Source organism: Aspergillus foveolatus (genome assembly GCF_047715535.1).
Source record: "Aspergillus foveolatus strain CBS 279.81 unplaced genomic scaffold BDW70scaffold_41, whole genome shotgun sequence".
In the NCBI taxonomy this organism is placed as follows: Eukaryota; Fungi; Ascomycota; class Eurotiomycetes; order Eurotiales; family Aspergillaceae; genus Aspergillus; species Aspergillus foveolatus.
This window is the reverse complement of record NW_027396105.1, coordinates 57,399-82,775: the sequence shown is the minus strand read 5'-3', so window position 1 is coordinate 82,775 and position 25,377 is coordinate 57,399. Positions and strand designations below refer to the sequence as shown.

At 50.6% G+C, this 25,377-nt stretch overlaps 10 protein-coding genes across 10 annotated transcripts; 3 read left to right on the top strand and 7 right to left on the bottom strand.

The window, feature by feature from the left end:
- Position 1: 1 nt before the first annotated feature.
- On the bottom strand, positions 2-1,261 carry BDW70DRAFT_161838 (zinc-dependent alcohol dehydrogenase; the record flags this gene model as incomplete). The annotated part of the gene is made up of 4 exons (XM_073741034.1): positions 2-486; positions 542-620; positions 672-1,039; positions 1,117-1,261. The coding sequence occupies 4 exons, from the start codon at positions 1,259-1,261 to the stop codon at positions 2-4; spliced, it is 1,077 nt and encodes a 358-aa protein (XP_073594031.1).
- Positions 1,262-2,258: 997 nt separating this feature from the next.
- On the top strand, positions 2,259-3,664 carry BDW70DRAFT_169618 (sialidase family protein; the record flags this gene model as incomplete). Its single annotated transcript, XM_073742728.1, has 4 exons — positions 2,259-2,791; positions 2,858-2,974; positions 3,027-3,075; positions 3,123-3,664. 4 exons carry the CDS (start codon positions 2,259-2,261, stop codon positions 3,558-3,560), a joined length of 1,137 nt encoding a protein of 378 aa, XP_073594030.1. The 3' UTR covers positions 3,561-3,664.
- Positions 3,665-6,244: 2,580 nt separating this feature from the next.
- Positions 6,245-8,522, top strand: BDW70DRAFT_85452 (velvet factor family protein). Its single transcript, XM_073745036.1, has 2 exons — positions 6,245-7,271; positions 7,436-8,522. Exons 1-2 carry the CDS (start codon positions 6,730-6,732, stop codon positions 8,466-8,468), a joined length of 1,575 nt encoding a protein of 524 aa, XP_073594029.1. The 5' UTR covers positions 6,245-6,729; the 3' UTR covers positions 8,469-8,522.
- A 31-nt stretch (positions 8,523-8,553) lies between these two features.
- Positions 8,554-10,565, bottom strand: BDW70DRAFT_85448 (uncharacterized protein). The gene is made up of 2 exons (XM_073745035.1): positions 9,956-10,565; positions 8,554-9,853 (listed from the first exon to the last, which is right to left on the bottom strand). Exons 1-2 carry the CDS (start codon positions 10,446-10,448, stop codon positions 8,724-8,726), a joined length of 1,623 nt encoding a protein of 540 aa, XP_073594028.1. The 5' UTR covers positions 10,449-10,565; the 3' UTR covers positions 8,554-8,723.
- An 866-nt stretch (positions 10,566-11,431) lies between these two features.
- BDW70DRAFT_85445 (mitochondrial 54S ribosomal protein bL12m) lies at positions 11,432-12,299 on the bottom strand. The gene is made up of 2 exons (XM_073745034.1): positions 11,998-12,299; positions 11,432-11,866 (listed from the first exon to the last, which is right to left on the bottom strand). The coding sequence occupies exons 1-2, from the start codon at positions 12,214-12,216 to the stop codon at positions 11,531-11,533; spliced, it is 555 nt and encodes a 184-aa protein (XP_073594027.1). The 5' UTR covers positions 12,217-12,299; the 3' UTR covers positions 11,432-11,530.
- A 153-nt stretch (positions 12,300-12,452) lies between these two features.
- BDW70DRAFT_140192 (CCDC47 family protein) lies at positions 12,453-14,280 on the bottom strand. Its single transcript, XM_073737559.1, has 3 exons — positions 14,028-14,280; positions 13,089-13,953; positions 12,453-13,033 (listed from the first exon to the last, which is right to left on the bottom strand). Exons 1-3 carry the CDS (start codon positions 14,095-14,097, stop codon positions 12,658-12,660), a joined length of 1,311 nt encoding a protein of 436 aa, XP_073594026.1. The 5' UTR covers positions 14,098-14,280; the 3' UTR covers positions 12,453-12,657.
- Positions 14,281-14,756: 476 nt separating this feature from the next.
- BDW70DRAFT_85424 (MDM34 family protein) lies at positions 14,757-16,860 on the bottom strand. Its single transcript, XM_073745033.1, has 2 exons — positions 16,288-16,860; positions 14,757-16,229 (listed from the first exon to the last, which is right to left on the bottom strand). Exons 1-2 carry the CDS (start codon positions 16,620-16,622, stop codon positions 14,879-14,881), a joined length of 1,686 nt encoding a protein of 561 aa, XP_073594025.1. The 5' UTR covers positions 16,623-16,860; the 3' UTR covers positions 14,757-14,878.
- Positions 16,861-18,013: 1,153 nt separating this feature from the next.
- BDW70DRAFT_169610 (uncharacterized protein) lies at positions 18,014-20,546 on the top strand. The gene is made up of 3 exons (XM_073742727.1): positions 18,014-19,519; positions 19,571-19,857; positions 19,924-20,546. Exons 1-3 carry the CDS (start codon positions 18,332-18,334, stop codon positions 20,375-20,377), a joined length of 1,929 nt encoding a protein of 642 aa, XP_073594024.1. The 5' UTR covers positions 18,014-18,331; the 3' UTR covers positions 20,378-20,546.
- BDW70DRAFT_85413 (nucleoside transmembrane transporter FUN26) lies at positions 20,547-22,231 on the bottom strand. Its single transcript, XM_073745032.1, has 2 exons — positions 21,937-22,231; positions 20,547-21,874 (listed from the first exon to the last, which is right to left on the bottom strand). The coding sequence occupies exons 1-2, from the start codon at positions 22,110-22,112 to the stop codon at positions 20,716-20,718; spliced, it is 1,335 nt and encodes a 444-aa protein (XP_073594023.1). The 5' UTR covers positions 22,113-22,231; the 3' UTR covers positions 20,547-20,715.
- Positions 22,232-22,381: 150 nt separating this feature from the next.
- On the bottom strand, positions 22,382-25,241 carry mdr2 (ATP-binding cassette permease mdr2). The gene is made up of 3 exons (XM_073737558.1): positions 23,846-25,241; positions 23,143-23,778; positions 22,382-23,086 (listed from the first exon to the last, which is right to left on the bottom strand). The coding sequence occupies exons 1-3, from the start codon at positions 25,076-25,078 to the stop codon at positions 22,607-22,609; spliced, it is 2,349 nt and encodes a 782-aa protein (XP_073594022.1). The 5' UTR covers positions 25,079-25,241; the 3' UTR covers positions 22,382-22,606.
- Between the last annotated feature and the right edge of the window lie 136 nt (positions 25,242-25,377).

The following is a 25,377-nucleotide window of genomic DNA, read 5'->3' as shown; positions in this document are numbered from 1 at the left end:
TTTAGCTACTATTGACTTCCAGCACAATTCTTCCAGAGATACTCCCCCTCTCCATCTCTCCATAAACGAGTGGCAAATCTCTGAAGGGCCGAACCTGTATTTTTGGTTTCACCAGTCCTCGCCGGGTCAATTCCACTGCCTCCATGCATTCGCTCAACGAGCCCACTACACTCCCAACGACCTTCAATGCCTTTATGACGATCGTGCAGATTGGTGTCTCGAACTTTGCATCTCCAGACGGAACTCCGACACAGCTGAGTGTACCTCCGGTTCGCAGCATCTCACACACATGGGCGAACGCCTTTCCGCTCCCGGCTGTTACGACCGCGGAATGTGCGCCTAGGCCGGTGATTTCACGAACGCGCTGAACAGGATCTGTATTGACAAAGTCGACGAATTCAGTAGCGCCGAGACTCAGAACGAAATCGCGTTTGTCGGGGGCGTCGATGCCAATCACTTGGGCTCCAAGGACTTTGGCGTATTGGACTGTTGCACCGGTACCGTGAGATAGGATTAAGATGCCTCTCAATTGGAATCTCACCTGCCATATGCCCGAGCCCTCCTCCTGCTCCAACAACAACCAGCCAGTGTCCGGCCCTGATATTTGCTCCTAGAACCGCCTGAAAAATCTTTAGTATGTCGATCGATACTCTGCCCTAGCTCATTCCTACCTTGTATGCAGTAATCCCGGCGCACAGTACTGGAGCAATAGTCTTGGGATCGACGTCATCTGGGAGAATGGTCAAGTAGTCCGCATCAAGCGCGATGTACTCCTGGAAACTGCCGTCCTCGTGGTGAAGGTGATTCGTGCCTTTCAGGCAGTATTGCTCCGTTCCAGCTAAGCAGTACTCGCACCGCCTGCAGACGCGACTGGCAAAGCGAATCCCAACAAGAGTGCCTAATTTCAGGTCTGGCCCGCAACCTGGACCAAGAGCCACAATGCGCCCTACGCCTTCATGGCCTCCAATGTGAGGCAACTTGAACTTTGTGATCGGAATCCCATCAGGGCCTGGGGCGACGGCGTCCTTTGTGTGAAGATCTACAAAGTAGACTGTCAGTTGACGCTCTCCGTTCGAAATGTGATCCAGATAGAGGACATAGTGGAGCGAAACATACCACTTAAACATACCCCGGTGTAGAGGACTTTAGCTAGCACCTCGTTGTTTCCAGGAGTAGGAACAGGATAGTCAGTGGGAAACTCGACAGGACCGCCGATTTCTCGCACAAGAGCAACTGTCTGGACTTTAGGAATCTCGGCCATGGTGTATTATACTCTTGATCATTTCAGAAAAGTTCTCACATCTTCAAGCAACCAAAAATAGAGTTTAGAGCCAGGGCAATGTGTTTATGTATGTTGGCCCTCTCCAAAGGCGCATGTGATGAGATGGAGATAACGGCCCGCCATCCCTCATCTCTGTCTTCTCCGTTCTGCTATCGTTATCCCCCATTTCAGAATTAGCCCATTATGCCGGAAAAGCGTATCCGGAAACATCGTTCCCATTGATGTCTTCATTGACCTGGGAAATGGGTTCTTCCGGAGCTGGTTATTTGGCCAAGATTTTGTCAGTACAATCGTTCTTCTACCCTCACAATAACCTCGACTGTTACTCCCAAACCTACTGAATTCTTGACTGATTGTTTTGTGAGATAGTCCCACAGTACGCTAATGTCGGTATGCTAATGTCGCGACTCGAACGGGAGGGCATTTGGACGACGACTATCATGACAACAATTCAACTTCTCAGGAGCACTGGCAAGCAACATATATCCAGATGAGGTGTGAGCATCGACAAAGTCAGCTCATCTCCTCAGCTGGGAATTCTCCGTGATGACGGAAACGCCACCGGGACAAGGCCTCCAGGGGCTAGCTCACGGCCGGCTCTCCGCACTTTCCCCAGACCAACTGAAGGGAATGCCGATCTCGCCATACAATTCCATGCAATATAGTATTAAAGACCGAGACCACGACCGCTCAATTGGGTAAAATAGCGATACGAACTTGACTGGGCCTTGATTGAGGTACGAGCACACCATAGGAGCTCGTATGATGCCTAAGAATTCACGATCTCGGTCGTCATCAATCGACAGCTTCCCCGGCCATACTCCACTTGTCGTACTTGTCATAACTCCGGCGGGATGGAGGCTATCTCTGAGCTTCTAGAGGATTTTGGACTATATAAGGAGATCGGCCGCTCGGGTACCTGGCAAACAGAGCTGAGTTCATATCCAGTTATTGGAGAATCGGCGCTACAAACACAATGCAGCTTCTCCGTTTTCTTCCCTTCGTCGCGGCGATAACGGCAGCTTCCGCTCGTCGCGGATCGAAGCTAGAAACTTATTCCAACGTGGTTATCTTTGACCCGCCAAGCAACTATACTATCCCACGCACCCTCTACGCGCGCAATGAGCAGTTGCCCAACGGTGATATACTAGCGACCTGGGAGAACTATTCACCTGAGCCACCAGCGGTCTATTTCCCCATCTACCGTTCCTCTGATCACGGTGAAACTTGGACTGAGATCTCCCGTGTCCATGACACAGCCAACGGCTTGGGTCTACGCTACCAACCGTTCCTTTACTACCTTCCAGAGCGCGTGGGCCGCTTCCGTGCCGGAACGCTCCTTCTCGCGGGAAGCAGTATTCCAACAGACCTGAGCTCGACCCAGATTGATCTTTACGCATCGCAGGACCAGGGACACACCTGGAAGTTCGTGAGCCACATTGCCGCTGGTGGAGAAGCTATCCCTAACAACGGGTTGACTCCTGTTTGGGAGCCGTTCTTGCTGGCACAGTAAGCATCGACATGCCCTTTTTACAAATTTGCGCCTGGCTCTAACCGTTGTGTTTGCGAAAATAGCAAGGGTAAATTGATCTGCTTTTACTCCGACCAGAGAGCCAATGAAACCCACGGCCAAAAGATGGTCCACCAGACCACTGATGACCTTATCAACTGGGGACCGGTTGTGGACGACGTGTATGACTTCCCTGCCATCGCAAAGAGGGATCGACTAACTCGTCTATGCTAGTGCCTATCCTACCTATACAGACAGGCCTGGAATGCCCGTCGTGACCAAGGTATGACCTCGCTCACTCTCGTATTCTCCTTGACTAACTCGAGTAAGCTTCCCAATGGTAAATATTTCTACGTTTACGAATACGGCTCGTTTTTCAACACATCGACCTACTCGTTTCCCTTGTACTACCGCATCAGTGCCGATCCAGAGGGCTTCATCGATGCCGAGCACCATGAGTTGGTTGTCTCGAGCGGTACAATCCCTACCTCCTCTCCGTACGTTACTTGGACCCCGTGGGGTGGCAAGAACGGAACACTTGTGGTCAGCTCCGGTACGCAAGACAGTATCTTTGTGAATCAGGCGCTGGGTGAGGGCGAGTGGACGGAGGTGCCTACTCCTGAACCACACAGCTACACTAGGAGTCTGCGCATTCTCAAGGAGGATCCCCGATTCCTGTTGCTGCACGGTGGCGGTGTGCTTCTGGGAGAAGAGAATAAAGTTACTGTGAGCTTGATTAACCTGGAGGAGGCGCTGGCTGCTCTGTAGGGTGGGAGTAAGAGAAATGTAGATTACAAGTATATACAGGCGACAGCCGATGTACACATTATGAATAAGATCATTGGTGCTTCAAAGCCAGGAGGGGTTCATTAGTGAGCAGAAGGAGCAGTTTGCGATGTAGGTCGAGGTCTCTCGAGTCACTTGACCAGTCAACCACCAGCTTTCTATTAATATCTTCCGTTTGTCAACCTCCCCATCTGAAACTATTGGACCTTTCTCCCGCAAACCCTTGGGCTCTGGGACCATCGCAGCAGCCTCGGAAAAGGATTGGCATTGCCTCTCCCTCAGCGGCGCTAGCACTAGTGAGTTAATTGCATCGTCAACTTAGCAGGTTAGCCACAATGGTTCCTCTCGCTGACAACGCTAACAGGTGCCGAATCGCCAAAGACTAGCAAATGACAAATTACCTTCGACAAAGCTCTAGACAAACCAGGATCTCAACATTTGCTTCATCGCCAAATCGGACAAGCTGTTTTTTGGTGGGCTTGACCGTCGGCCGAGGCCTCAAGATATCGTATGCTGGAAATCTCGGCGGTTAGCCTGTTTCAACGCTCGCTCCAGCCTTCAGGGACAAAATTTCCTCGTCAGAATTATTCGAGGTAGCTGTTTTTCAATTGCCAATTTTGAAATTTGATTGGCTATAAAACTGACAAGTAGAACAGAGTCGAGAGCTCAAAGGTCAGCATCGTGCCTCATCCGCGGGGCCCACACGCGGGTTCCGGGAACATGGCTTGAACTTTTCCGCAACGCTACCAGGAACTACCCGTCTTCTCTCAAGTACTGGTGGTGATTGAACCGTTTTTAGCGGCCAAACGCTGAAGTTGGTGGGAGGTTCCAACATGATGGCGCCTCTTTTCTGCCCTTCGTTGGCCACTCAAAAGCTCGCTCTCGAACGGACCGACATTGGGATGTCTCTTGATACCTGAGTTGATACATCAGCCGTGGAGGTCAACTCACAAGCTAGTGGCTCGTCCACGAATGCGAGGAAGGCTTCTGCTGGTGCTAATGCATAGCCGGCCTCCATTGCCTTCTCCGCAATAGCATAATGCCACACTTACTCTCCTTACGGGAACTCCGTGGATGTGATACGGTAAGCATCACTGTTCCTCTTCCGCGGCAACTCTGCGGTCCAGCCAATACTAGTCTGTAACTTCTCGTGAAGGATCAATACCACACAAGGATGCTGGCTGAACCGCGCAGATCCGAGATTAGCTCCCCACGCCATCAGCCCTTATTTTTTAGGGTCCGTTGCATAGGCGTTGCCCGGACGTCCCTTCCGTCAAGTCAAAGTCGGTATAAACAATCATGGGGCTTAGCAATAAGGAGGCTTATGCATCCATGTTAGAGATTCGACTAGGATGTATTGTCCAACTTTGACTGGGTCGAATTCTACGCGGAATCACTGACTGCTTTTAGGACATCGTTTTCATCATCATTTAAACGACCTAGAATTACATACACTTAGCGATTTAGAACCTGGTTCATCATTGGAAAAACAAGCACTCGCATCAAGGCATTCCCCTAGGGCCTTCCAGTACAAAGCCTAGCCATGGACCAGGTCTGGGTATTTATCATTCACACGGTTAGAGATTTACCCCGGCCAAATGACCTGAGTATGATTCTTCCAAGTCGGCATGACAGGCACACAGGTCTATCCATACATGGTTCCAGGATGGCTAGCTATCTGCAGGATACGAACCAGATTATGACAGTTGGCCATTCCAGGATCGTCAGCTCGCCACTTTTCTTTCGGGGCGCCCGTTAGGAGCTCAAATAAAAAGCCCCCACAAGATCTACAGAGCACAGATTATGTGTCCTCGGTAGTCTGTAGCTCTGATACCGCAAGCCCTAGGTGATGCGTGCACAATAGTTAGTCTGCGCTTGACAAACTGGCGGCTGTTCTCACCATCCTAATCCACAGTTCACAGTGCACTTTTCTCGCTCATTGCTTTTTCCTTCAACTAGGCAGACATCCAACCCCTGCTGTTGGACCTTCGCCTGGTTGGGTCAGCCTCTCGACTTTCGAGCGCCTGTATGTTGGAGAAATCAAAAGCAGTGGCGAATCATATACTGAGTCCCGCGTGAGCGAGGTGTGCTTGCAGCTTGTATATGCACCAGAAGCGGCACAAGTTGACGTGACAATCCGATGGAACTACAAGAACGCTTGCGCCTTTTATCCATCCTCTGGCCGTTTTAGCGGGACTAGGTGTCTCGTTCCAATGAGAATTGGATGTGGCTTTGATAATTGCCGCTGAAACTACACCCGCAACTGCATGATTCAGGGCTCTATTCCCACAACGTCAGACCTGAATCGCAATTAGTATCGGTCGTCTCCGACGGGAAGTGGGAGTCCAGTCCTGCCGGACGACAGAAGCTAAGCCGAGCTTTAGTAAAGTACCGTACGACATGCACGAGGATTTGGGGCCACATAGATCCCTGGTCAGTAGCAGGCTGGCAAGTAAAGAGGGGCTGATCTTGGGTCGAGGATATAGTTTATACGCCATGTCGCCGCTGAATGTGGGCTCGGGCAATGCCACACACCTATGTATGCAGCAGACACGCACACTCTTCGCTAATCCTTTCACACTTTGCTTCCCCAGATCCGCCTCTTTTCTCTCCTTTATTTTTCCCTTTACGGACACAGCTGTCGAGATTAACTGTGGCAGGGTGTGATAGACCCTCCCTGCATCCCGTTTCCTCTTGGACGGCGCCGGTAATCGTCAATCTTCAAATGTTCCTCAACTTTTCAGCTTTGCCGTTTCAGTATAGCACTTTTCGGTATTTGGTCACCTATATTCGCGGGGCCTGTGATGGCGCACACTTTCTCCATTCCTGATATCTCGTACACGGCAATTGGTTGGTGATAGAGGTGCCATATTATAAGCACCCAACGACCGTATGCATGTCAATAACCCCTGGTTAGAACCGTCACTCTGGGTGAATAATGCTACCCGACCATACGGGCACTCAGGACACAAGCATAGTGCCTTCATAGTCGTCCATCTCTTGAGAGCAGTCGCCCTGTTGGCTTCCGCCCGTCAGCCCTCCGTATCGCCTGAAACCTTGCCCTTGTGCTTGTTGACCGATTCTCCGAGGGGACCGACTCATCCTTTCAGTGACCTTTACTGGTCATCATTGACCGCTTCTTGACTTCTTAATGATTACCCACGTGGGGCCTCAAACTACACTCTTGCATCAACCCGGGCAGATATCTGCGCTGATTGCGGGAGACGCTGTTCAGACTTGTGAAGCGAGTTCTTGCCAGATGTCTGAGACGCCGTTTCAACAATGGACATATGTTTCCGAGGGTAGATATACCAACGCCAGAACCCATCCGTCCGATGAAGACCGTCAGAGGCAGACAACAGTCTCAAACCCTCGATACCTAGCACAGGAGCCACCTCGTTTCCTCCTGCCTACAGCCCAGAATAACGAGCCGACAATGTCGCAAAGTGCAAGCTATTCCACGCTTCCGGTACAGGGATTCCCAATACAAACTCGGGTCTTGGACAACAGAAGCGATCCCAAGTATGGGCCTCTCCCAGCAACTACAGGTTCTCTGGCACAGTATAGTATTCAGCGGCCGAACACATCGAGGAACATGGAAAATACAGGTTCTTCAAGCTCGTACTATGATGCCCCAAGTTGTAGCCGCGGTTCCGTGGGCTCTATTGGTCGAATGAACGACTTGGACTCGCAGTAATTGCCCCTTCTCTTACATCTCTTTGGTCTAGAGGCCCGAAAGGGACTACCATTATACTTCATGGTTTCTCTTTCTTCGCTCTCTGCTGTATGACTTTAGCAGCGTGCAGCGTGTTACGTCTTCAATCTTGTGGGCCGCGGGTCTAACATGTGGTCTTCAGATATAGTGGCTCTACTACGACGTTGCCTAGCCCCGTTCACTCCGACAGAAGCCCCATTTATCCAGCAATAGCGCCGCTTTCAGGCTACCAGCAGCAGCTACCCATTCATCAGCGACATGCCACATCCAGCATGCCATCGGGGTTTGAGAATCTGCTTCATCACCATTCAACATCACCGTCCCCTCCACCACGATACGCAAGCTCCTCCTCCCGCTGCCGCCTCTTCATAAGACAACAACCCTTAGCCGCACGCGCCTGCGGTGCTGGCGATAGAGACCGACGGCCAGTTGACCCGCCTCCAATCATCCAATTACTTCTCACAGACTTCAACCCCAATTCTGAAAAGGACAGATCTATCCTTCAGGATCCGCGGTTCACAGTTGGATGTCTTCTGTACCCTGTCCGGAATCCCTCCTACCTACCAGGTTCAGGCTCAGGCGCAGGTTCCTCAGACACGAACACAAACACCAATGACAAGTCCCGCCATGAATCTATGAATTCGTATCATCATCTCGGTATCAACCTAGAAGACAGCCACGCCACGGGCCAATCGACTCCCCTCCTCTCAGGGAAAGCATTCGTCTCCCCCTTCTTCGTGGATGAGGAACCAGACCCCAACACCGCACCGGCTCACCCCTCCAGTACAGATGACAGCACATACGAAGCCAGTCCTCGAACCGTCACGCACAGATTCCGCAACAGACTCTTACCAAAAGCACCGGCATGCTTCTTCATATTCTCTGACCTATCTGTGCGCACAGCAGGGCTGTACCGTCTGCAATTTCGACTCATGAATTGGGGATCCATAGAAGATACGGGTCAGTCCATGCCCATTCTTGCGGAAGTCTGGTCTGAGCCGTTCCGCGTGTATGCGGCCAAAGACTTCCCTGGGATGCGGGATTCATCGCTCCTTACGTTGCGGCTGAAAGAGTTGGGATTTGTAGAGCTGAAGACGAGAGGTCAGGGGATGGGCAAGGGAAGAAGGGTTGGGATTGGGAGTTCGAAGGTGTCTTCGAGGGCTCGAGTTGAATAGATGTTTTGAGGGACTCCAACTTTCTGGAAGATCAGGTACAGCAGCACCGTTTATTGTGCATTTACGATGGAACGAGACAATGGAGCGTTAATGGCATTGGGACGTATCATTTCGAAATCCATGCCTCCTATATCTAGCTTAGGATACATATGATAAGTGAATTGAGTACTTATGCGTAGAGCGGTTATATTTTCAAACCTATAACCTGCAGATTCCTAACCTAGACAGGTTACAGAGTTGATCTGGCAGCGTGCATCACACGTCAAGCCATGGTTGCCTCGATGCCTTATCTTCCAGCGCGAAATTGTCGAGCGTGATTTTTGCGGCTTGTGGTAGGTGTTTCGGCTGTGCTGGGCCATCCTGGACTTCTTTTATGATTTTTTCTGCATTAACCTTGTCACCCTCCTGAAGAAGAAGTCGCGCGAGGTTCAACCCTGAGCTGGCACAACCCTGCGCCCACCCAACACGCCACCACTCCATAGCTAAAGAGCGGTACTCGCTGAGTGGACGCGGTCCGAAGTAAGAGAAGAGTTTAGCGAAGAAGCCCTCTGGATCATTCGCCCCTTCCCTATCCGTTACCTCTCTGGGCAAATTCTGCGTTCCTGGCTTGTTCGCACTTTCGGCAGGCCGCGCTCCCCGCCGTGGGTATTGTCCTGTCGCGACGAGGTAGTAGTAATTGCCTAATTTTCGGCACGCATCTTTGTGTCCCGAAGCAGCCGCTTTCCCCATGTGCTCTTCGTAAAGATCCATTTGATGTCTCTCCTTGCAATACTGCGCATAGCGCACCAGCATACTAGGATCCTGGTACTCAATCGCCCCGAGACGCATCGCGGCTACTTCATCGGTATCAAGGCTATCGGTGTTAGTATCAACAACGCCCTTTCCGTTGGCGCGGCGACCACGTCCAGCCTTCTTCTCCTCACGTCTCAACCACATGTACAACTCCCACGGCGGTTCAATCATCCCATTTATAGTGGGGTTCTCGTTCCTGTAAGTGTGCGCTCGGCTCGGCTCGATCAGCCGCATCACTTCCTGGACCAACCTGATTGCCTCCCGGTAATGGCCTCGTAGGCCTTGAAATTTCGCCCAAAGAACCATGGCCCGCGGGTCGCGCGTGTCGCGCCCCTCTTCGTCCCTCTCGGGCCGCGTAGCGAGCATCTCAACCAGGGCAATGGAGGGTGTAAGTCGCGGCTCTGTATGGAACTTCGCGTCGTAGATACTCTGATGCCCGTGGCACATTTTGAGTTGCCAGGCCGCGACGCGGAAATTCGCCATCCGCACGTTGGCAAGCTGGCAGGAATCCTGCAGCCACCTTTCCATCCTCTGGTCGCCCCGCAGGACTTCGCGGCCGATATCATAAACGACATCCACGTGTACACCTTCGCCTAAATTACGGGTCGAAAAACTAATCAGCAAAAAAGGTACAGAATACGAGGTAGGTAAGTAGAGCGACGAAGCAAAATAGCAATGGTGCCACTATCACATACCTTCGGCAATGCCGATGATAGCATCCCTGGAAGGAGAGATGGAACTCGCATTCATGATCAGGGCTGTCCCAATGCGCTTGAACTTCCCCGGTGCGACAGACTTATCGATGACCCCATCGTGCAGCATCTCACTTGCCAGACTGAGTCCGCGCACTTTGAGGAATTCCAGGCGGGCATTGACCGCCGCGTTTTGCGTCGGTTGCTCTTTAGGGGGATCATTGAGGAGCTGTCGGCCCGGAAATGCGGGCTTTGCGCGAGAGATCCTTGCATCGATTCTTCTTCTGGTTGAGGGCGCTGGATGTGCTGCGCTGTGGGGGGAAGTGGCGTGGAAAGGTCGAGGACCAGGGAGAGAAGGATTGCGGTTGTTGGGTTTGCGGGAGGGACGCTCGTCGATTGTGAGTAAAAGTGAGGGACGGCCAGGCGTTGTGAAGAGGAGAGTTAAGCGATCCAGAGGGCTCCATTGTCGGAGGGCTGGAGAGCGAGTGCGTGACATTGTTGTTGCTGGAGAGAGGAGTGTGTAAAAGCAATGGGGCTGCGCGGAGAGACTTGATGGCGGAGAGGGCCGCGGATGGGCTGATCCAACTTACAGTGTTTAGGATGCTACACAGAGCATTTTACCTATGATGGAATTATTCAAAAGCTCTGACAGATGTCCTATTATTATCATCATTCACACTTTCTCTATAAGGTTATCTTAGTACATTGCGTTGCTGAAGCTGGTTTTGCCAAGTTGAGAGTATGCGCTATTACCAATAAGGCTAGAACATGCATAAGCTTAGGTAATGCTCATACCATTTATGCTATACCAAATTGTAGCTGCAGCCCTCGCCTATCCAACGGACCCAGCTACGTTTGGGTCACGACAATGCTTCTTTTACTGGGCTACACTCGTCAGTTTTACCCCAACATTCGTTTCTACAATGTTTCCCATTGGGGTGTCCAGCTTTAGGGCATCCCAAACCCTGATACGTTGACAGAGGACCAGCAAGGTAATTGTTTCGATGAAAATGATCATGCGCGCTTAACCAATCCAACTCTCGAGCAACAGAACGTCGTCAGGGATACTCTACGTAGTCTAGCCTAAAGGGATAAAGTATGTTACTCCTGCGGATATTGCTTGGTAAGGTTTCTTTGCCTGTCGACGAGAGCAGCGGAAACATCCGTAGTATTGACCTCTCGAAGCGGCCAGCCATATTACTTCCATGCATCAGGGTAGGCGACCGTCCTCTGACAAAGGACAGTTTGATATAGTAGATGACAAACTTGAAGCGCAATAATGTACCGCTGAGAAACTCTCGTGGACGAGTCCAGCAGTAGCAAAGGAAGCCCAATTCTCCCTGGAACAAAAGAGTCCAAACAAGTAGATTATAATATACATTCGCTGCCTATACCCCACTCCCCGGTCAATTTATCAAAACACCTTCAGAAGAGACAGAGATATATGACAGAAAGGAGAAAACACATCTAACCAGCCGAGAGCAGGGGACGCAGCACACACAAACAGGACATGGCCATACTCATCACACCGTTGAGAGCACCCATTCAAACACCGTATCGAGCCAACCCGCAAAGTGTTTACTCCATAACAGCCTTGGCACCGACGGCCTTAAGTGTTTCGATAAGCTTCTCCGCCTCCTCCTTGGGGACGCTCTCCTTAAGCACCTTCGGCACAGATTCGACAAACTTCTTGCTGTCAACGAGCGAGAGACCGAGAAGCGTCTTGACCTCCTTGATGACCTTGGCCTTTTGGGCGGCGTCGACAGACTCAAGCTTCAAGTTGAAAAGGGTCTTTTCCTGAGCGGGAGGAGCGGCCTCTTCTTCTTCGGCGGGGGCGGCAGCGGCACCGGGTGCGCCAGCACCGGGGGCCATGGCGAAGCCGCCGACTGGGAGGTCAGGGATGTTAAGGCGGGACTAATTTTAGCAGGTTATTAATTTTTTGGATTATTATTTTCGGAACCTGAAGTTTCTTTGCGCAAGCGTAGGCAACCGGGGAAGCGGATCACGACATGTAGGGGCTGACTGGGGATGCTGGATAGGCTTACCTTCAGACTGGCAACAAGGTCGGCGGTTTCTAACAAGTTCAATTGGCTGATCTGATCGACAATCTGCGTGATCTTGGGGTTGGCAGGGGCAGCAGGAGCCTCTGTGGACTGCCACCTCCGGCTTATTGTTTGCTGATATGTAGCGGAAAGACGAAGAGAGGCGGATGGGCGGACGAGCTGTCTGCAGCATCGAGCTGCGGCCTGGGAAGTGATGGACATGGTGATGGTGATCAAGAGAATTGACAGTGGGGTTGACGCGATAAGAAGGTGTAAGAAGGCGTGGTCGTGACGCTCTCGTTCGATCAACAATTCGAAAGGCCGCAACTGAAAAAGAAAGTCGACTTCGGGATGGAAAATCTGGCACTGTCACGTGACCCAAGACCAGGTTCTATCTACGGCTCGATCATACTTTAGGAAATATGGTACAATAATGCTGACGAACATATTATAAATTATAACCGCCGGTAGATGTAGATTAGATTTAGAGTAAAATGCTTGTTGGCTTCACAGCCACGATTGAACTTGCTCCTCCGCCTAGCTTTCCTTCATCTTCCAAAGACCATATCAATACATTATACATGAAGGTATAAACAGTATCTAAATCAGGGCACTTTTTCCCAAGTTATCCATCTCACTGCTCTGTTGTTAATCATGCCACATCTATGCGCGCTTGGTGTACCTCTTCATGGAACGCCTCTGCTCCTTCTGCTGCTCACGCTCGAGGTATTTTCGTTGCTCTTCGGCGTTCATGCCACGAAGAGTCCGTTCCCGCTCCTCCTTCTTGATTTTCTCAGCCGCCAACCTGCGCTCTTCCGCCTTCTCCTGCTCGTCCAAGCGACGCAGTTTCTTGATCTCCTCCTCACGCACGTTCCGGATCTTTCGCATCACCTCGGGGCGGAAGTGAGCATGGCTAACGAGTCTGTCGGGGAAGCGCAGGAATTGGTTGAACAATGGCAGAGTAGAGGCATAACCAGAGGCGGAAGGGGCAAGATATCCGGCGAGCTGAACACGCTTGCGGGGAGCGGTTTCCTCAATCCTGAGATGAGCGTTAGACGGGGCTTGAGCGTCATACTTGGATAGGGAGCGCTTACTTGGTGGGCTTATCAACGGGCTGGTCAGAAACAATCAAATACTTGAAGTTGTTTCCTGCTTGTTCCACAGCCTGGATGAGCTCTGGGGTAAGGAGGGTATCGGTGATTTCGGCGTTCTCAGTCATAACAGTTACCCACTGGGGCAGCTTCGCATGGTCCCGGGTGAAGGTCATGGACGCATCGTATCTGTCATTGCGAAAGTTACGCATGTGGTTCTTGTGAACAATCGCAAAGATAAATCCATCATAACTTGAGTTGTTGACTTTGAGAGAAGAAGTATCCTTGCCCAGGACTGGAACCAAATCTTTCTCCTTACCATCGAAGGTGTAAGCGGTAGCCTCAAAGGTCTCTTCGGGAGATGGCCAGCTATCAAAGAAGAAAGCAAACACCTGGTCCATCCAGTAAGTCACCGGGTTAGCGCGCTTAGGCAGTCTGATCGCAACATCAAGGAATGCGACGTTCTGACGGCCAGTCGCGTAGGTAGAGAACTCCTGCGGGGACTTTTCCTTCAGAATCGAGTTGGGGGCCGTCACGTCCACAGAAATAGATTCTTCGGATTTCTGAATGCCATCGAATCCAACAACCGCGAACTCGTCTTGGAGAGCGCTGGCATGGGCCGCGGCCCACTCAGTCGCTCGCCGTCTGTTCTTACGAGTACCCCAGAAATGGAAGATGATGATCAAGAGGATAATCGGCATGACCATTGCCTCCTGCATGAAGTCTTTGGGGGACGTGCGCTCCCATACCCGGTACCATTTCGTATACACGACCGGTTCGACTCCGTTCTGGCCTAGAGAAGGTGCCGATTGGGTGTCTAGAATAGGAGCGGGGGACGGTTCAGGCGCCTCAACAAAGTCGGCGAAATCTAGCAAGGTAGCCCAGTCAATAAGCGGAACTGAGATCAAAATTTCGGTCTGACAGCAGGAGCGCAAGTCTTACCCCCATCTTCTAGCGCGGCCGAATTGGAAGGCTGGGCGCCGCCAAAAACGTTCTTGAAAACTCCCGCCATTGCAAAGGGAGGTAAAAGGCGGAGGGAGAGAGGTAGGCCGGGACGGAGGCAATCGAGAGACGCGGAACTGCAAACGTGGCCTGGGGAAAGGAGCGAAGCGAGAGGAAACCCGGGGCGATGGGGGCAGGTTTAAGTTGTTGGGTTAGGGTGGCATAATCAATTGACGTTCGCCGCAAAAGCCTAGTTTGGTGGAGCCCAGACCTCCAAGTCCACCATTAGACGCTACGGCCAAGACTAATCGAGATATCAAATCAACGCCGCAAAGATACGCAGTCTAAAGTCCAGTAGGAGCTGATGAACCCAGTCTATATTGCGATGATGCACCAAGAAATATTCTCCATGCAGGCCAAGCGGAACAGTGTTCTCGAGTTAGCTTGCCCCTCAAATCGCAAACTATACCACCTAGAACTACCGGAAATCTCCGACAGGCGACGAAATAAAAAAAAAAAAATAAACAAAAGGGAAAGGCAGAAGAATGGTGGTTTAGTGAGAGAAATGGTATCCTGCAAAGAAAACAACTCCGCAAATGAAGAATAACGCCAAATATTTTGAACGGTACAAGCCCAGACCTCAAAAATCCAACACACTCCAGAACAAACCAGAGGTCCCAAGCTCGACCATATGTAATAATTAAAAACAAATAATTCGTATCGTTCGTTATATACTCCAGACCCGCCGGAGGTTGGAGAGAGGGAAAAAAGGAAAGCGGAGAGAGTGAACGGCAGCAACAAATCCTGCCAGCGCGGATGAGCGCTCAAACATAATACAGGATGCAGCAGCATCATTGACCATAGGCCGGAGGCGGAGCCTCATCATGATTCAGTCGGTCCCAGAACGGAGTGCACGTGCTAGAGCCTGACATTTTCTCGTCTCGCATGCGGCGCGCAATTTCTCCGGCTAGTCTCTCAACTAATGCTTGATCAACGAGATTCGACCTCGCTTTCTCATCGACGAACGGAAGTATAGTGGACGGCAACTGCCGCGATGCCTCGGGTTCGGGTTTCTCAGAGCAGCGTGTCATGGCAACATGAGAGCGCATCGTTCCTCGCGGAGTGGCGTCCACGTCGACATCGGATCTGCGACGTGCAGAAGACGAAGACTCCCCAGATTGCACAAAAGCATCGGGCCCTCGGCGAAGACCGGGTCGAGAGGTACTGAGACGGTGCCGTTCTGGAACGGGCGGGAGGTGCAGTCCAGTTTCTGGCGACAGAGGTGGTGTTACCGGGTCATCAGGCTGCTCCCTCACGATAGGTAGGGGCGCTGAATAAACAGATGGCGCACTGGTGGATTCGGTGAAGGCACTTTCATCGCTAACGCTCGCGGCATCGTCGGTTGTCTTAGGACGTCGCAGATCGACAACACGCTTCTTTCGCTTCCTAGAATGCACTTTGGAGCGGCTAGACCCGGTATTCAGACCATAGCTGCTGAAGCTATGCGTTGAAGTCGTAGAGCGGGTTTGCGATGATACCATACTGGCGGTATCCGGGAACGAGGACATATTGCCGACCTGGGAATGGGTCCTAGAAAGCGCTGGGCTCGCTGGAGATATCACGCCCGCAGTAGCATCGCCGGAATCAGTCGGAGATGTCCATGCGCGATATACGACTTCTCGGATTGAAGGTGTGAAAAGCGACAATGTCCGCTGAGAATCAGTAAGGGCACCAAGACGCAAGAGGTTCTTTTGTGAGAACAAAGAATGTGTTTCGACTGAAGATTCAAGTGAGAGCGACGCGATATCGGATTCGTTCAGAGCGTTTCCTAAAGCATCCACCGGATCCTGCGGAGGGCTAGCCAACGGATCTTGACCGGGCCCTTCTGTTCTAGAAGCGGTATCTTGAGTCTCCGGTTGCTCTCCATCGCGATATTCCGGGACCCATAAGCGGAGCGATAGGCGATGGATTATAGCGGGGAGCTCGTCCATGAAGAGTATTCGAAGTTGCGCTTCTATCTCCTTTTGGAGAAAGTCTCGGACGAACGGGATCGAGTCGAATGTCGAAGAGACCTTGAGCGATTCCAAAGGATCATTCCGAAACACTACCGTGATTCCTTTCTGTTTTGAAAATACCAAGACGACGAAGCCTGAGAGTTTAAAATCGGATAGGGTTATTTGTAGAGGAATGGTGAGAGGCGTCCTGGTCGAAGCCCTTAAGTCAGCAGATGCGAAAAACGAATGCGCCAGTTAATACTCACGCTGCGGCTAGTGGCAAGGGCGACGCAAAAGACGGTCTTGTCAGAAGATAGGTGTTGAGAGGATTTGCTTGAACTCGAGTCTTGAGGGTCAGGAAGGCGTCTCCGGAATAAGACATTTTGAAGATGCCGCGAAACCGGTCTTCCGCCAAATCCCCGACCTCCAGTATCTCCAACTCTGGTGGAATAGAACCGAGATTGAGTTCTGTAACGATGATATCGTCGACAATGATGGGAGGTTTTGGCGACTTATTGAGAGCCGCCGTGAGGAGGTCCTGGGCGCGAGTGTAAAAATTCGCGTCCGCGGTCAGCGGCGACCAGTTGAAGTTGAAGGCCATCGCGGATCATTGAGAAAAACGTTTCTCAACAGCCGCGATAGGTCAGGTTTAGTATCGGTGATGGGCGACAGTCGGCCTCCTGAGACTTCGATGAACGGGGAGGAAGGGATTGAAGAAGGGAAGAATGGACGGGAGCCCAGGCTTTCTTCGTCGCTGTGGGGGCGCGGCGATAAGCAGAAAAAGGGAAAAAGACGGGAAGAAAAGGAATCCCGAGGATCACTCGCGTGATCGGCGCGACAGCATCATCTACCTCGCTGCAGTCCAGAATGATCACTGAATTATTGTTAATAATAATATATTGGTATATATTGGTTTTTGGACCCTTTGACTCAAGACATTGTTAGTATACAAGGACAGCGCCTACGATATTGCGTTCATTGTGGTTGTTGGCTATCCTCGGTCATAAAGCCGGAGCGACGGGACGACGTCACTGCGCAGAGCCTTCATAAAATTATGGAGACAACCACTGGAGCACAACCACCCAGACAGCTCCGTACGATCTTATGATACAATATCGACTCACACAAGGTGACTTCTCTCCACCCCCGTCCGGACTACTCCGAATACTCCGGGCTTCCGTTCTTTGAGACTTCTAGAAAACCTATATGCTTCTCTATCGCGGCTTTGTTTCAAGCATATGGAGAATAGGATACGTCGACTAATCGCGTCTTAGACCTTGTTCCGCGTCGAGGTCCTTCATTTATGGTAATCGAGACTACTCACCTTGACTGCGCTCTACTATACAATCCGACTGAGCGCCTAACCCGTTCGCCTCCCAAGAAGGAAAGTGACTCTTCAACATCAGTACCATGGCTTTACATTTACCACGCCTGACTACCGCAAAACAGCAAATGCATCTCGCCTTACAATGATCTTCATCATACGTACCCGGCGCGTAACTCAGTCCAACCTTCCATTTCGGGGAGATAAATTGCCTAATAGCTATAAGCTACTCGCCGCAGATTTACCCCTTGGACATTACCAAAGAACGTGATTCAGTATCAGGCTGTTGGGTTCATACAAGATAAATTTGGTCTGTGGCATCAATTCCCCAGGGTCCTGGTAATCAAGAAGCCTGGGACTGGGGAGGCAAAAGCTGGGCCGATGGCCGCTAACAGCCGTTGAGAGCGTCTTGGATCCGGCCATACGGATGATAGCGGTCAGTGGGCTATCACGTACTTTTGCCATAGAAGGCCTCTTTACACTTGCTGGGACTGAAATTTATTCCCAATTTCGTAAGGGGCGTCCTTCGAGGATATACTTCAGGCGCTCAAAGCAGCTAGGTTAGAGAGATTTCGGCGCTAGCCACCGAAGTCGGCAAAGTTTACTTACTGCTACAAGACGCTCGCTTTAAAATGAATTGTGATGGTGTAGATTTTTCCACATTTATAACGTATTGTTACTGGCATTCATAGCTTAAAAGCTTCGTCAACAACGGCACGTGCTTGACTTCCACAAGAGATATTACATAATCCAAGCTGCCTACCCCGGCAACGACACGCTAGTCCCTTTATCGAAAGAGGTCAACAGGCCCAATCCCCGGTCAGCACTGGACGTACACCTGCAGACTAGACGCACGATAATCGGCTGCGGCCTCCAAATCCGCTCTTCCATTGCTGGCTCCTAGCTTCCTACCGACAAAGCTCAGGTCTTCAGAGCTCTACGAGCTGAATATTTGTGGCTGTTGGTGCTCTGCGAACCAGATAGTCATGGAATCAGTCCGCCCTCTAAATATTAAGGACACTCCTCCACGGCGCAATACGGGAGCATCAAGCACACGTGCGCCCGGCAAGCGAAAGGTGTATGGCAAACGACGAACTGACGCTCCAAGAGCTGTCTTTGAACAACGAAGCCCCGCAAAGACCCTGGACGTAGCGGATAGCGATGCTGTGCAAAATGCCGTTAATCTACTCCAGGCCAAGTTGGCAGATTTTAAGATTGACGCAACAAAGATTACGAAAAAGGCTCAGGAAGTGTCTGAGCAGGAGGATGTTCATGAAGTGGCAGGAGCAGGTCCTTGCAAGAGTACCGCAAATGAGACGCCTATATCAACCCCTGAGTCGCTGGGAGACACTGTCCCAACTCAGCAATTCGACCAGAAAGCTACCCCAATATGCAAGAAGAAGTATCAGACGATGGTGGAAGTGAGAGTCACCCCGAGGGTGATTCCTAAGGACCCGCATGTTCCTCCTACCCTGGACAGCTGCAAAAAGAGCACAAGAAAGATCAAATCGTTGCAAAGGCCCTCATTCGAGTATGTTTCAGATGAAAAAGCAACTTCATACGTTCGTTCTATACTGGACCAGACCTTGTCTCCAGCAGCAGCGCAGGGTATTCAAAGATTTGATTCCTGGGCAGCGCGTGCGGGGGAGATGCTGGAGGTCGTAAAACTGGCAGAAGGCTCATACGGAGAGGTCTACAAGCTCAGGCTACGAGAAGACATATGCCAGAAGGAGATGTCCAGCTCCAGGTTGGCACGCCTCAGGGCGTGCGGTGATGGCGTTTTCAAGGTTGTTCCTTTACGAGCCCAGAGCGGGCCTGGCTCGAAGAAGTTTACCAGCATCGACGAGATCGTGGCAGAAGTCAAAATGTTAAAGTATCTGGACCCTATACCCGGGTTTGCACGCTTCAGGGAAGTCCACGTTGTCCAAGGCCGGTTTCCCGAAGCTTTCCAGAAAGCCTGGGACCACTACAAGAAAACAAAAGATGATTGCCTCAACCCTAACCCTTCAAGTAAACGGGCCTATCCTGATTCACAAATTTGGGCTATTATTGAGATGGATGATGCTGGTTGTGAGCTTGAAAAGTTTTCTTGGTCATCGATCTTTCAAATCTATGATATATTTTGGGGAGTCGCTATGTCTTTGGCTCGCGCTGAAGAATACGCTTTGTTTGAGGTAATGCCCCAGCATCAGGAATATGTTTGGATTATATCTAATTGGAAACAGCATCGCGATCTCCACCTTGGCAATGTTTGTATTCGAAGTACGCGACCGGACGGCCTCATGCACCCGCCATCTGACTCGGAGATCATACGCCAAGCGTACTCAAGTGGTTTTGGGCTGAGCACACTACAGACAACACTTATCGACTATTCGCTTTCAAGGGCGGAGCTGGTAGTCGATGAGACGTCAGAGACGCTGGAGGTGACATCTTCGGATCTGGACAAGAAGCAGATTTTTGATGCCATCGGCCAAGACGAAGATGATGCCATCTTGAGAGACACTTATCGACAGTGAGTGACCTGGCCTTTCTTGACACTAACGGTTGTGCTAGGGCATAGTACTAAATGTTTGGATAGCATGCGTGCCCAATTATACAAAGGCAACCCTGTTGACACTGAGAAAACACCCGATATTCCCGGAATATGGGCGGAATATGCACCACGGACAAACCTTATCTGGCTCCGATTCCTTCTCAAGATGCTGCTGAAAAACAGAAAGCATGAAACCCCAGAGCCCCCATCTCAAAACCAACGGCAGCCCCTCGCGCCATGTTTACCCAACAAGAAGATCAAGAAGGGAGCCAAGTCAGACAATAAGAAGCAGGACACTATTAGTGGATTGCAGCTTGGTTCGGTTGCCCACTCCCAAATAGTACAGCTGAAGCGTATTCTTGAGGAAAGACTCCTTGCCGTTCTGGAACTCTTGGATCTGGAACACGGGCACGAGGATATGTGCTGTTCTGCTGACTTGGTTGCCTTTGCTATTGATGCTCAGTGGCTTGATGAGAGGGATTTCTTCTTTGCGGAATAATATAGATATACTAGTGGTACGTCGGCTTTTCTTCTGCTCTGTGTGGCTGCGGTCATTGTGCGTTGCATGGCATTATATAGACGGTTAGCGGTTGGCATGGTGTTGGCGTACATTTTGGGGATTGCATGAATATATTTCTAGGTGTTAGCGATGAATTTATGTCGAGTCTATATATATATCAAACGGCTACTGAGCAGAAAAATATGTGAAAAAAGCAAAACAAAGCCGTGAGAACGTTCTATATTGCACAACAATAGAAACGTTATATCGTAAAGACCGACTAACTAGCGCCTGATATCCCATAAATGCAACCAACGACGAATTGTGGATAATTGTTACTACGTTCCAGAAGCAAGGAAACTCAACAAGCTCCCTGTTGCCAGACCGGCAACAAGCATGAGACTCATAAACCCGCCAGCAGGTTCACGTTCTTCTGCCGAGACGAAGTAACCGGTTCCCATCATGCAGCAACTCGACAAATACCCATTCGTTATGCCAAACAGACCCTGAACAATGAAGAGGTAGAAGAAATCGCTTGAGACTATGGCGCCCCGGCCGCTGACATTGCAGAGCAAGTAGAGTGGAATGAAGCCAGATCGAGCGATAGCAAGTATGAAGAGAGCCCAGGGACGATGAGCTAGTGAGTAGCGGGGCTTGATTACTAGTGTCCTGCCGAGTAGGTCGCCTGCGTTCCAGAAGAAGAACGCTAGAGGGATGAAGGCGGCCGGGTGAAAGAGGCGCGGAGAGGACGGGCCGTCGTTGACGGACTCGATTTTGGAAGTATAAACGGGAAAGATCATTGTTATCACGAAGCAGAGATAAATTGAGATGGCTGAGAGGCGCAGCTTCGAGAAGAGGGTCCATAGGCTCACTGTTTTTGTTGGTGTTTGGTCGTCGGTGTTTGTCGATCCAGAATCGTCGTCTATGATGTGCAGGGATTGTCGCTTTGTGAGCCAGACAAATGAGACCAGTGTCAGACATGAGACGCCTGTTGCGGTGATAAAGCATCCGAAGGCTGATTTCCAGGACGCCTCTGGTGCCTGCTCCTCCCCACGTTCTGAAACTGCAAGGCCGGACATCATCTGAGCTAGACAAGGTAATACACCTGCCACCCCTTGGCCGCTCATAATTGCTTGGGTATATTCCTCTTTTCCGAAACCGGAGACGTACGCGAATACTCCGTTCTGATTGATCCCCGTGGCCATGCTAGCACCAAACACCATGACCATGACGAACCCAAAGTACACCGACACCGACGCATTCTTGAGCACAAGCGTCGAGAAAGCAAGCAATGTAAATATACCAATGTTGATCATTAACGATACGATAATCCGTCTCGGATATGACGCTGATTCCTGTAGCTTTGCGAGCACGAAGACGGAACCCAGGTTAGTGACGGTCGATACAGACAATATGGATGATTGGTAGTGAGATATCGCCCATTCATCTTGTTGGAATCGCTGGTGAAAGAACGGTGCGGCAGCGAGAAACATATTCCTATGTCGAGACTGATGGTAAGCAGGGATCCCCTACACAAGAGGACGGATTCAAACACGTACCATGCCCATAACATTGCTACTCCCAATATAAAGAACACCCAATATACAGGCCTTGAGAAAGGTGGACCGGACTGAGTTTGTCTGGGCTGTGTATCTAGATCATCGCCGTAGACCGTAGGCTCTTGGATAGGCTCATACTCTGCGGTAGGAGCGATCCATCTTCGGAAGCGGTCCATATTATACTGATCAGAGCCAAACCCAGGCCACTGTGAACTCAAATTGTAATTAGGAATGTAACAGAGCTAGGCCCATTATCAGAAGTGCCGATTAGGGCCTGGACGCCGGTGCTCTCAAGTTTCAGGTGTGATGTTGTTTGAGTGACGTTAAAGGGTAACGCAGCACTGAGGCCGGCCCGCTGCCAAGACAAACCTTGGGGTCACGTTCTTACATCTAACAGCTCATGGGAGAAGGGTATGGCAAAGGCTAACTACTCGATAACGAGTTTCGGATAGAGAAGAGTTTTCATCTATTATCTATCATACTGATTACAGTGAGTGTTTAGGTCCAAACCCGTGAAACCTATATACACTCCAAATGCGCGTCATGTACAAGTATATCATCACAGCAAGCGCTCGAGCTCGCAAAGGCAAGCAAACAGTCTATACTGTGAATAAGAGGAAACTAAAGGAAAAATAGCAGTCGCTAGGCGTTAATCCAACCCCGAGGATGATTATCGTTGTTGCTCAGCTTTGTCGCTGGCTTCAGCATCACCATATTCCTCGGGCTGTTCTACCCCAGGCTTTTCTTCCGTCTCAGGATCTAGAGAAAAGCTGACTGGTGGCTTGGAGTCGCCACCACTTAGCTGCCATTCCATAAGTTTTGTGAAGGCACCGTCAGGGCGTGCGCTTAGTTCTTCGTAAGTTCCTTGTTCGGCGACCGTTCCGTCATTACCGAGGACAACAATCGAGTCGGATCGTTTTATAGTAGAGAGTCTGTGGGCAATGCTGATAGTGGTGTTGTTTCCGCGAAGAAGTGCAGCAAGGGCACTATTGACTAATGTCTCTGATTCTGCGTCGAGAGCAGAAGTTGCTTCGTCAAGGATCAGAATATCGGGATCCTTAATAAGGGCACGAGCAATGGCAATTCGCTGCTTTTGCCCTCCAGAAAGCTGCGCCCCCCGTGGTCCCACTTGAGTGTCGAGGCCATCCGGCTAGGTTTAGGTTAGTATAAGAGTAATGTAGAGACGGGGATATCAGTTAAACTCACAAAGTCGCTGATGAATTGACAGTTCGCTTTCCTCGCCGCTGCCACGATCTCAGACCGGGTCGAATGCGGGCTTCCGTAAGAAATATTTTCAGCAATCGTCCCTGAGAAGAGAACAGGCTCCTGCGCAACAACACCAATTTTCCTACGCAGTGACTTTGCGTTCATCTCCTTGATGTCTTTGCCATTGATCAGAACACGTCCCTCGCTAGGACTATAGAAGCGCAGTAGTAATGAAGCAATTGTGGACTTTCCTCCACCGGAAGGGCCAACAATCGCAACATTTGTGCCTTGCGGGATCTCAAAATTAAGGTTTTTGAAGATAGGGACGGCGGGTCTGGTCGGATAACTGAATGTAACGTTCTCGAACCGGATAGGGCCACGAGCACTCACAACCTTCGTGCCCTTGGTAGGAGATATAGTCGGCTGGCGGTCTTGTAGTTCAAAAAGTCGACTGGCTGCCCCAACACCCTTCATCAATTCAGAATAGAAGCTAGACAATCCGAACATGCTAGAGCCCGCATAAGCCGTGTACATCAGGAAAGAGGTTAATTCTCCAATGCTGATAGCGCCAGACTTGACCATGCCACCTCCCACATACAGCAGTGCCAGAATTGTCAGGTTTCCCATGAGTCCGGTCTAAGAAACTGTCAGCCTATTTTTTTTTTACTTGCGAAGTATGTAAGGTGGATAGCAGTGGACGTACAGAACTGAAGAATGTTGCACTTATCAGCGATTCCTTCTTTCCGAGTTCAAAGATTTTCCGCACTTGAGTATTGTATCGGTTGACCTCGAGGATTTCGCCGGCAAATGATTGACTGGTTTTTACATTTCCCAACCGCTCTTCCGCAATCTTGGTCAGAGTCCCAAGGTTCCTCTGGATCTTGCGACTGAGATTCCTGATTGCCCTTCCGTAAAAGATTGCTCCCAGGCCGATTGGAGGAAGCAGCAATGCCAGGATACTAGATAGCTTGAGACTAACATAAGCCATCATACCAAAGCCCACAGCGCCACTAACGCCGGCCCGCAGTCCGTCTGAGAGGTTCTGAGTGATACTCTTTCCAACAATTATGGTGTCAGAGCTAAGCCGAGAGATCAAATCACCAACGCGATTTGCGTCAAAGAACTCGGCATCCTGTACGAAAGTCTGGCGAAAAAGCTTGGAGCGGGTCCTGGCGACAATACGTTCTCCCACAATTCGTAGAATTATGATACGACCGTAGTTCGCAGCGGCACCAAACGCGAGAATGCTCGCCAAAGCACCGTAGAACATGGTAGGGCTGAGTCCGAACAAAAACTGACCATCTTCGGATGTCTTCGTAGACGCGTCGATAATTTTGCCGATGGAAAACGGAAGCGACATTGTGATTGCCGAAGATATCATCAAGCAAACAAAGGCCAAGCTAAGTTTCTTTGCTTCAGGTCGGGCGATGAGCAGAAGCCTCCATACTTCCGAGAAGCCGGACTTCTTCCCACTGGCGCCGTCCTTGTTTAGCTTTGCACGGAGATTTATTTGTGCTGCTTGCGCTGCCTTTTCAGACAACTCAAATCCTTCATCGATATCTTCGTCTTGCTTGTTATTGTTCTCTGCGCGCAAAGTCTTTGTCGGCTGAGCGGGTGGTTTGGCTTCTAGAAACCGTTGCGTGGAGGAGAACTGTCGTATTCGTTGGAAGGCCTTTGATGAAGGAATTGAGCACCGAGAATTTGTCGAGTATAATATAGTCGTGGGCGTACGATTCGGCTCAATGTGAGGTAATCTGCTACTGTAGACCGAGGTCCCAACCCCCGACAATGGCCGGATAGAAAAGCCACGACTACCACGGTGCATGGCTGGACTGGAGTCAAAGCATAGGCCCGTCACAATGGTTCGGTTGGACGCAGCTAATGGCCTTGGGTGAGCTCCTGTAGCCCAGGAAGCTTGTAACCTGAAACCGCGCATCCCGGACTTGAGGAAGCGCTGCGAACAACTAGGTTAATATGATGTGATGGCGGGCAAGTTAGATGCCATATCTCATTGAGCAGCAAAGATAGTTCGTGGAAATCTCATGACAATCCAGACACAACGAACACCGTCCCGCAACAATTGAAGAAGTTTTAAAAAGATTATGGGCTTGATCAAATGGGAAATGCATCAAGCCAAGTTCCGAGTGACGGAACGGGATCGGAGAGTTCGGAGAGGTCCGAGTTCTGCCGCACTTTACCGCCCATCATGAGCCTCCATGGAATCCGATCGAGAAC

Excerpts from the sequence above, each read along its gene's own strand:
- BDW70DRAFT_85424 (XM_073745033.1), bottom strand. The coding sequence starts at position 16,622 with ATGGCCTTCAACTTCAACTGGTCGCCGCTGACCGCGGACGCGAATTTT. Across the intron at positions 16,230-16,287 it reads CCCTTGCCACTAGCCGCAGC|GACGCCTCTCACCATTCCTC; the intron begins GTGAGTATTAAC and ends GGCTTCGACCAG.
- BDW70DRAFT_85445 (XM_073745034.1), bottom strand. The coding sequence starts at position 12,216 with ATGTCCATCACTTCCCAGGCCGCAGCTCGATGCTGCAGACAGCTCGTC. Across the intron at positions 11,867-11,997 it reads ACCTTGTTGCCAGTCTGAAG|TCCCGCCTTAACATCCCTGA; the intron begins GTAAGCCTATCC and ends TGCTAAAATTAG.
- BDW70DRAFT_85452 (XM_073745036.1), top strand. The coding sequence starts at position 6,730 with ATGATTACCCACGTGGGGCCTCAAACTACACTCTTGCATCAACCCGGG. Across the intron at positions 7,272-7,435 it reads ATGAACGACTTGGACTCGCA|ATATAGTGGCTCTACTACGA; the intron begins GTAATTGCCCCT and ends TGTGGTCTTCAG.
- BDW70DRAFT_140192 (XM_073737559.1), bottom strand. The coding sequence starts at position 14,097 with ATGGCGGGAGTTTTCAAGAACGTTTTTGGCGGCGCCCAGCCTTCCAAT. Across the intron at positions 13,954-14,027 it reads GGCCGCGCTAGAAGATGGGG|ATTTCGCCGACTTTGTTGAG; the intron begins GTAAGACTTGCG and ends CTACCTTGCTAG. Across the intron at positions 13,034-13,088 it reads CCCGTTGATAAGCCCACCAA|GATTGAGGAAACCGCTCCCC; the intron begins GTAAGCGCTCCC and ends CGCTCATCTCAG.
- BDW70DRAFT_85413 (XM_073745032.1), bottom strand. The coding sequence starts at position 22,112 with ATGGACCGCTTCCGAAGATGGATCGCTCCTACCGCAGAGTATGAGCCT. Across the intron at positions 21,875-21,936 it reads GTAGCAATGTTATGGGCATG|GAATATGTTTCTCGCTGCCG; the intron begins GTACGTGTTTGA and ends GTCTCGACATAG.
- BDW70DRAFT_169610 (XM_073742727.1), top strand. The coding sequence starts at position 18,332 with ATGGAATCAGTCCGCCCTCTAAATATTAAGGACACTCCTCCACGGCGC. Across the intron at positions 19,520-19,570 it reads AAGAATACGCTTTGTTTGAG|CATCGCGATCTCCACCTTGG; the intron begins GTAATGCCCCAG and ends AATTGGAAACAG. Across the intron at positions 19,858-19,923 it reads TTGAGAGACACTTATCGACA|CATGCGTGCCCAATTATACA; the intron begins GTGAGTGACCTG and ends ATGTTTGGATAG.
- mdr2 (XM_073737558.1), bottom strand. The coding sequence starts at position 25,078 with ATGCGCGGTTTCAGGTTACAAGCTTCCTGGGCTACAGGAGCTCACCCA. Across the intron at positions 23,779-23,845 it reads GTGCAACATTCTTCAGTTCT|ACCGGACTCATGGGAAACCT; the intron begins GTACGTCCACTG and ends ACAGTTTCTTAG. Across the intron at positions 23,087-23,142 it reads GTCAATTCATCAGCGACTTT|CCGGATGGCCTCGACACTCA; the intron begins GTGAGTTTAACT and ends ACCTAAACCTAG.
- BDW70DRAFT_85448 (XM_073745035.1), bottom strand. The coding sequence starts at position 10,448 with ATGTCACGCACTCGCTCTCCAGCCCTCCGACAATGGAGCCCTCTGGAT. Across the intron at positions 9,854-9,955 it reads TATCATCGGCATTGCCGAAG|GCGAAGGTGTACACGTGGAT; the intron begins GTATGTGATAGT and ends CCCGTAATTTAG.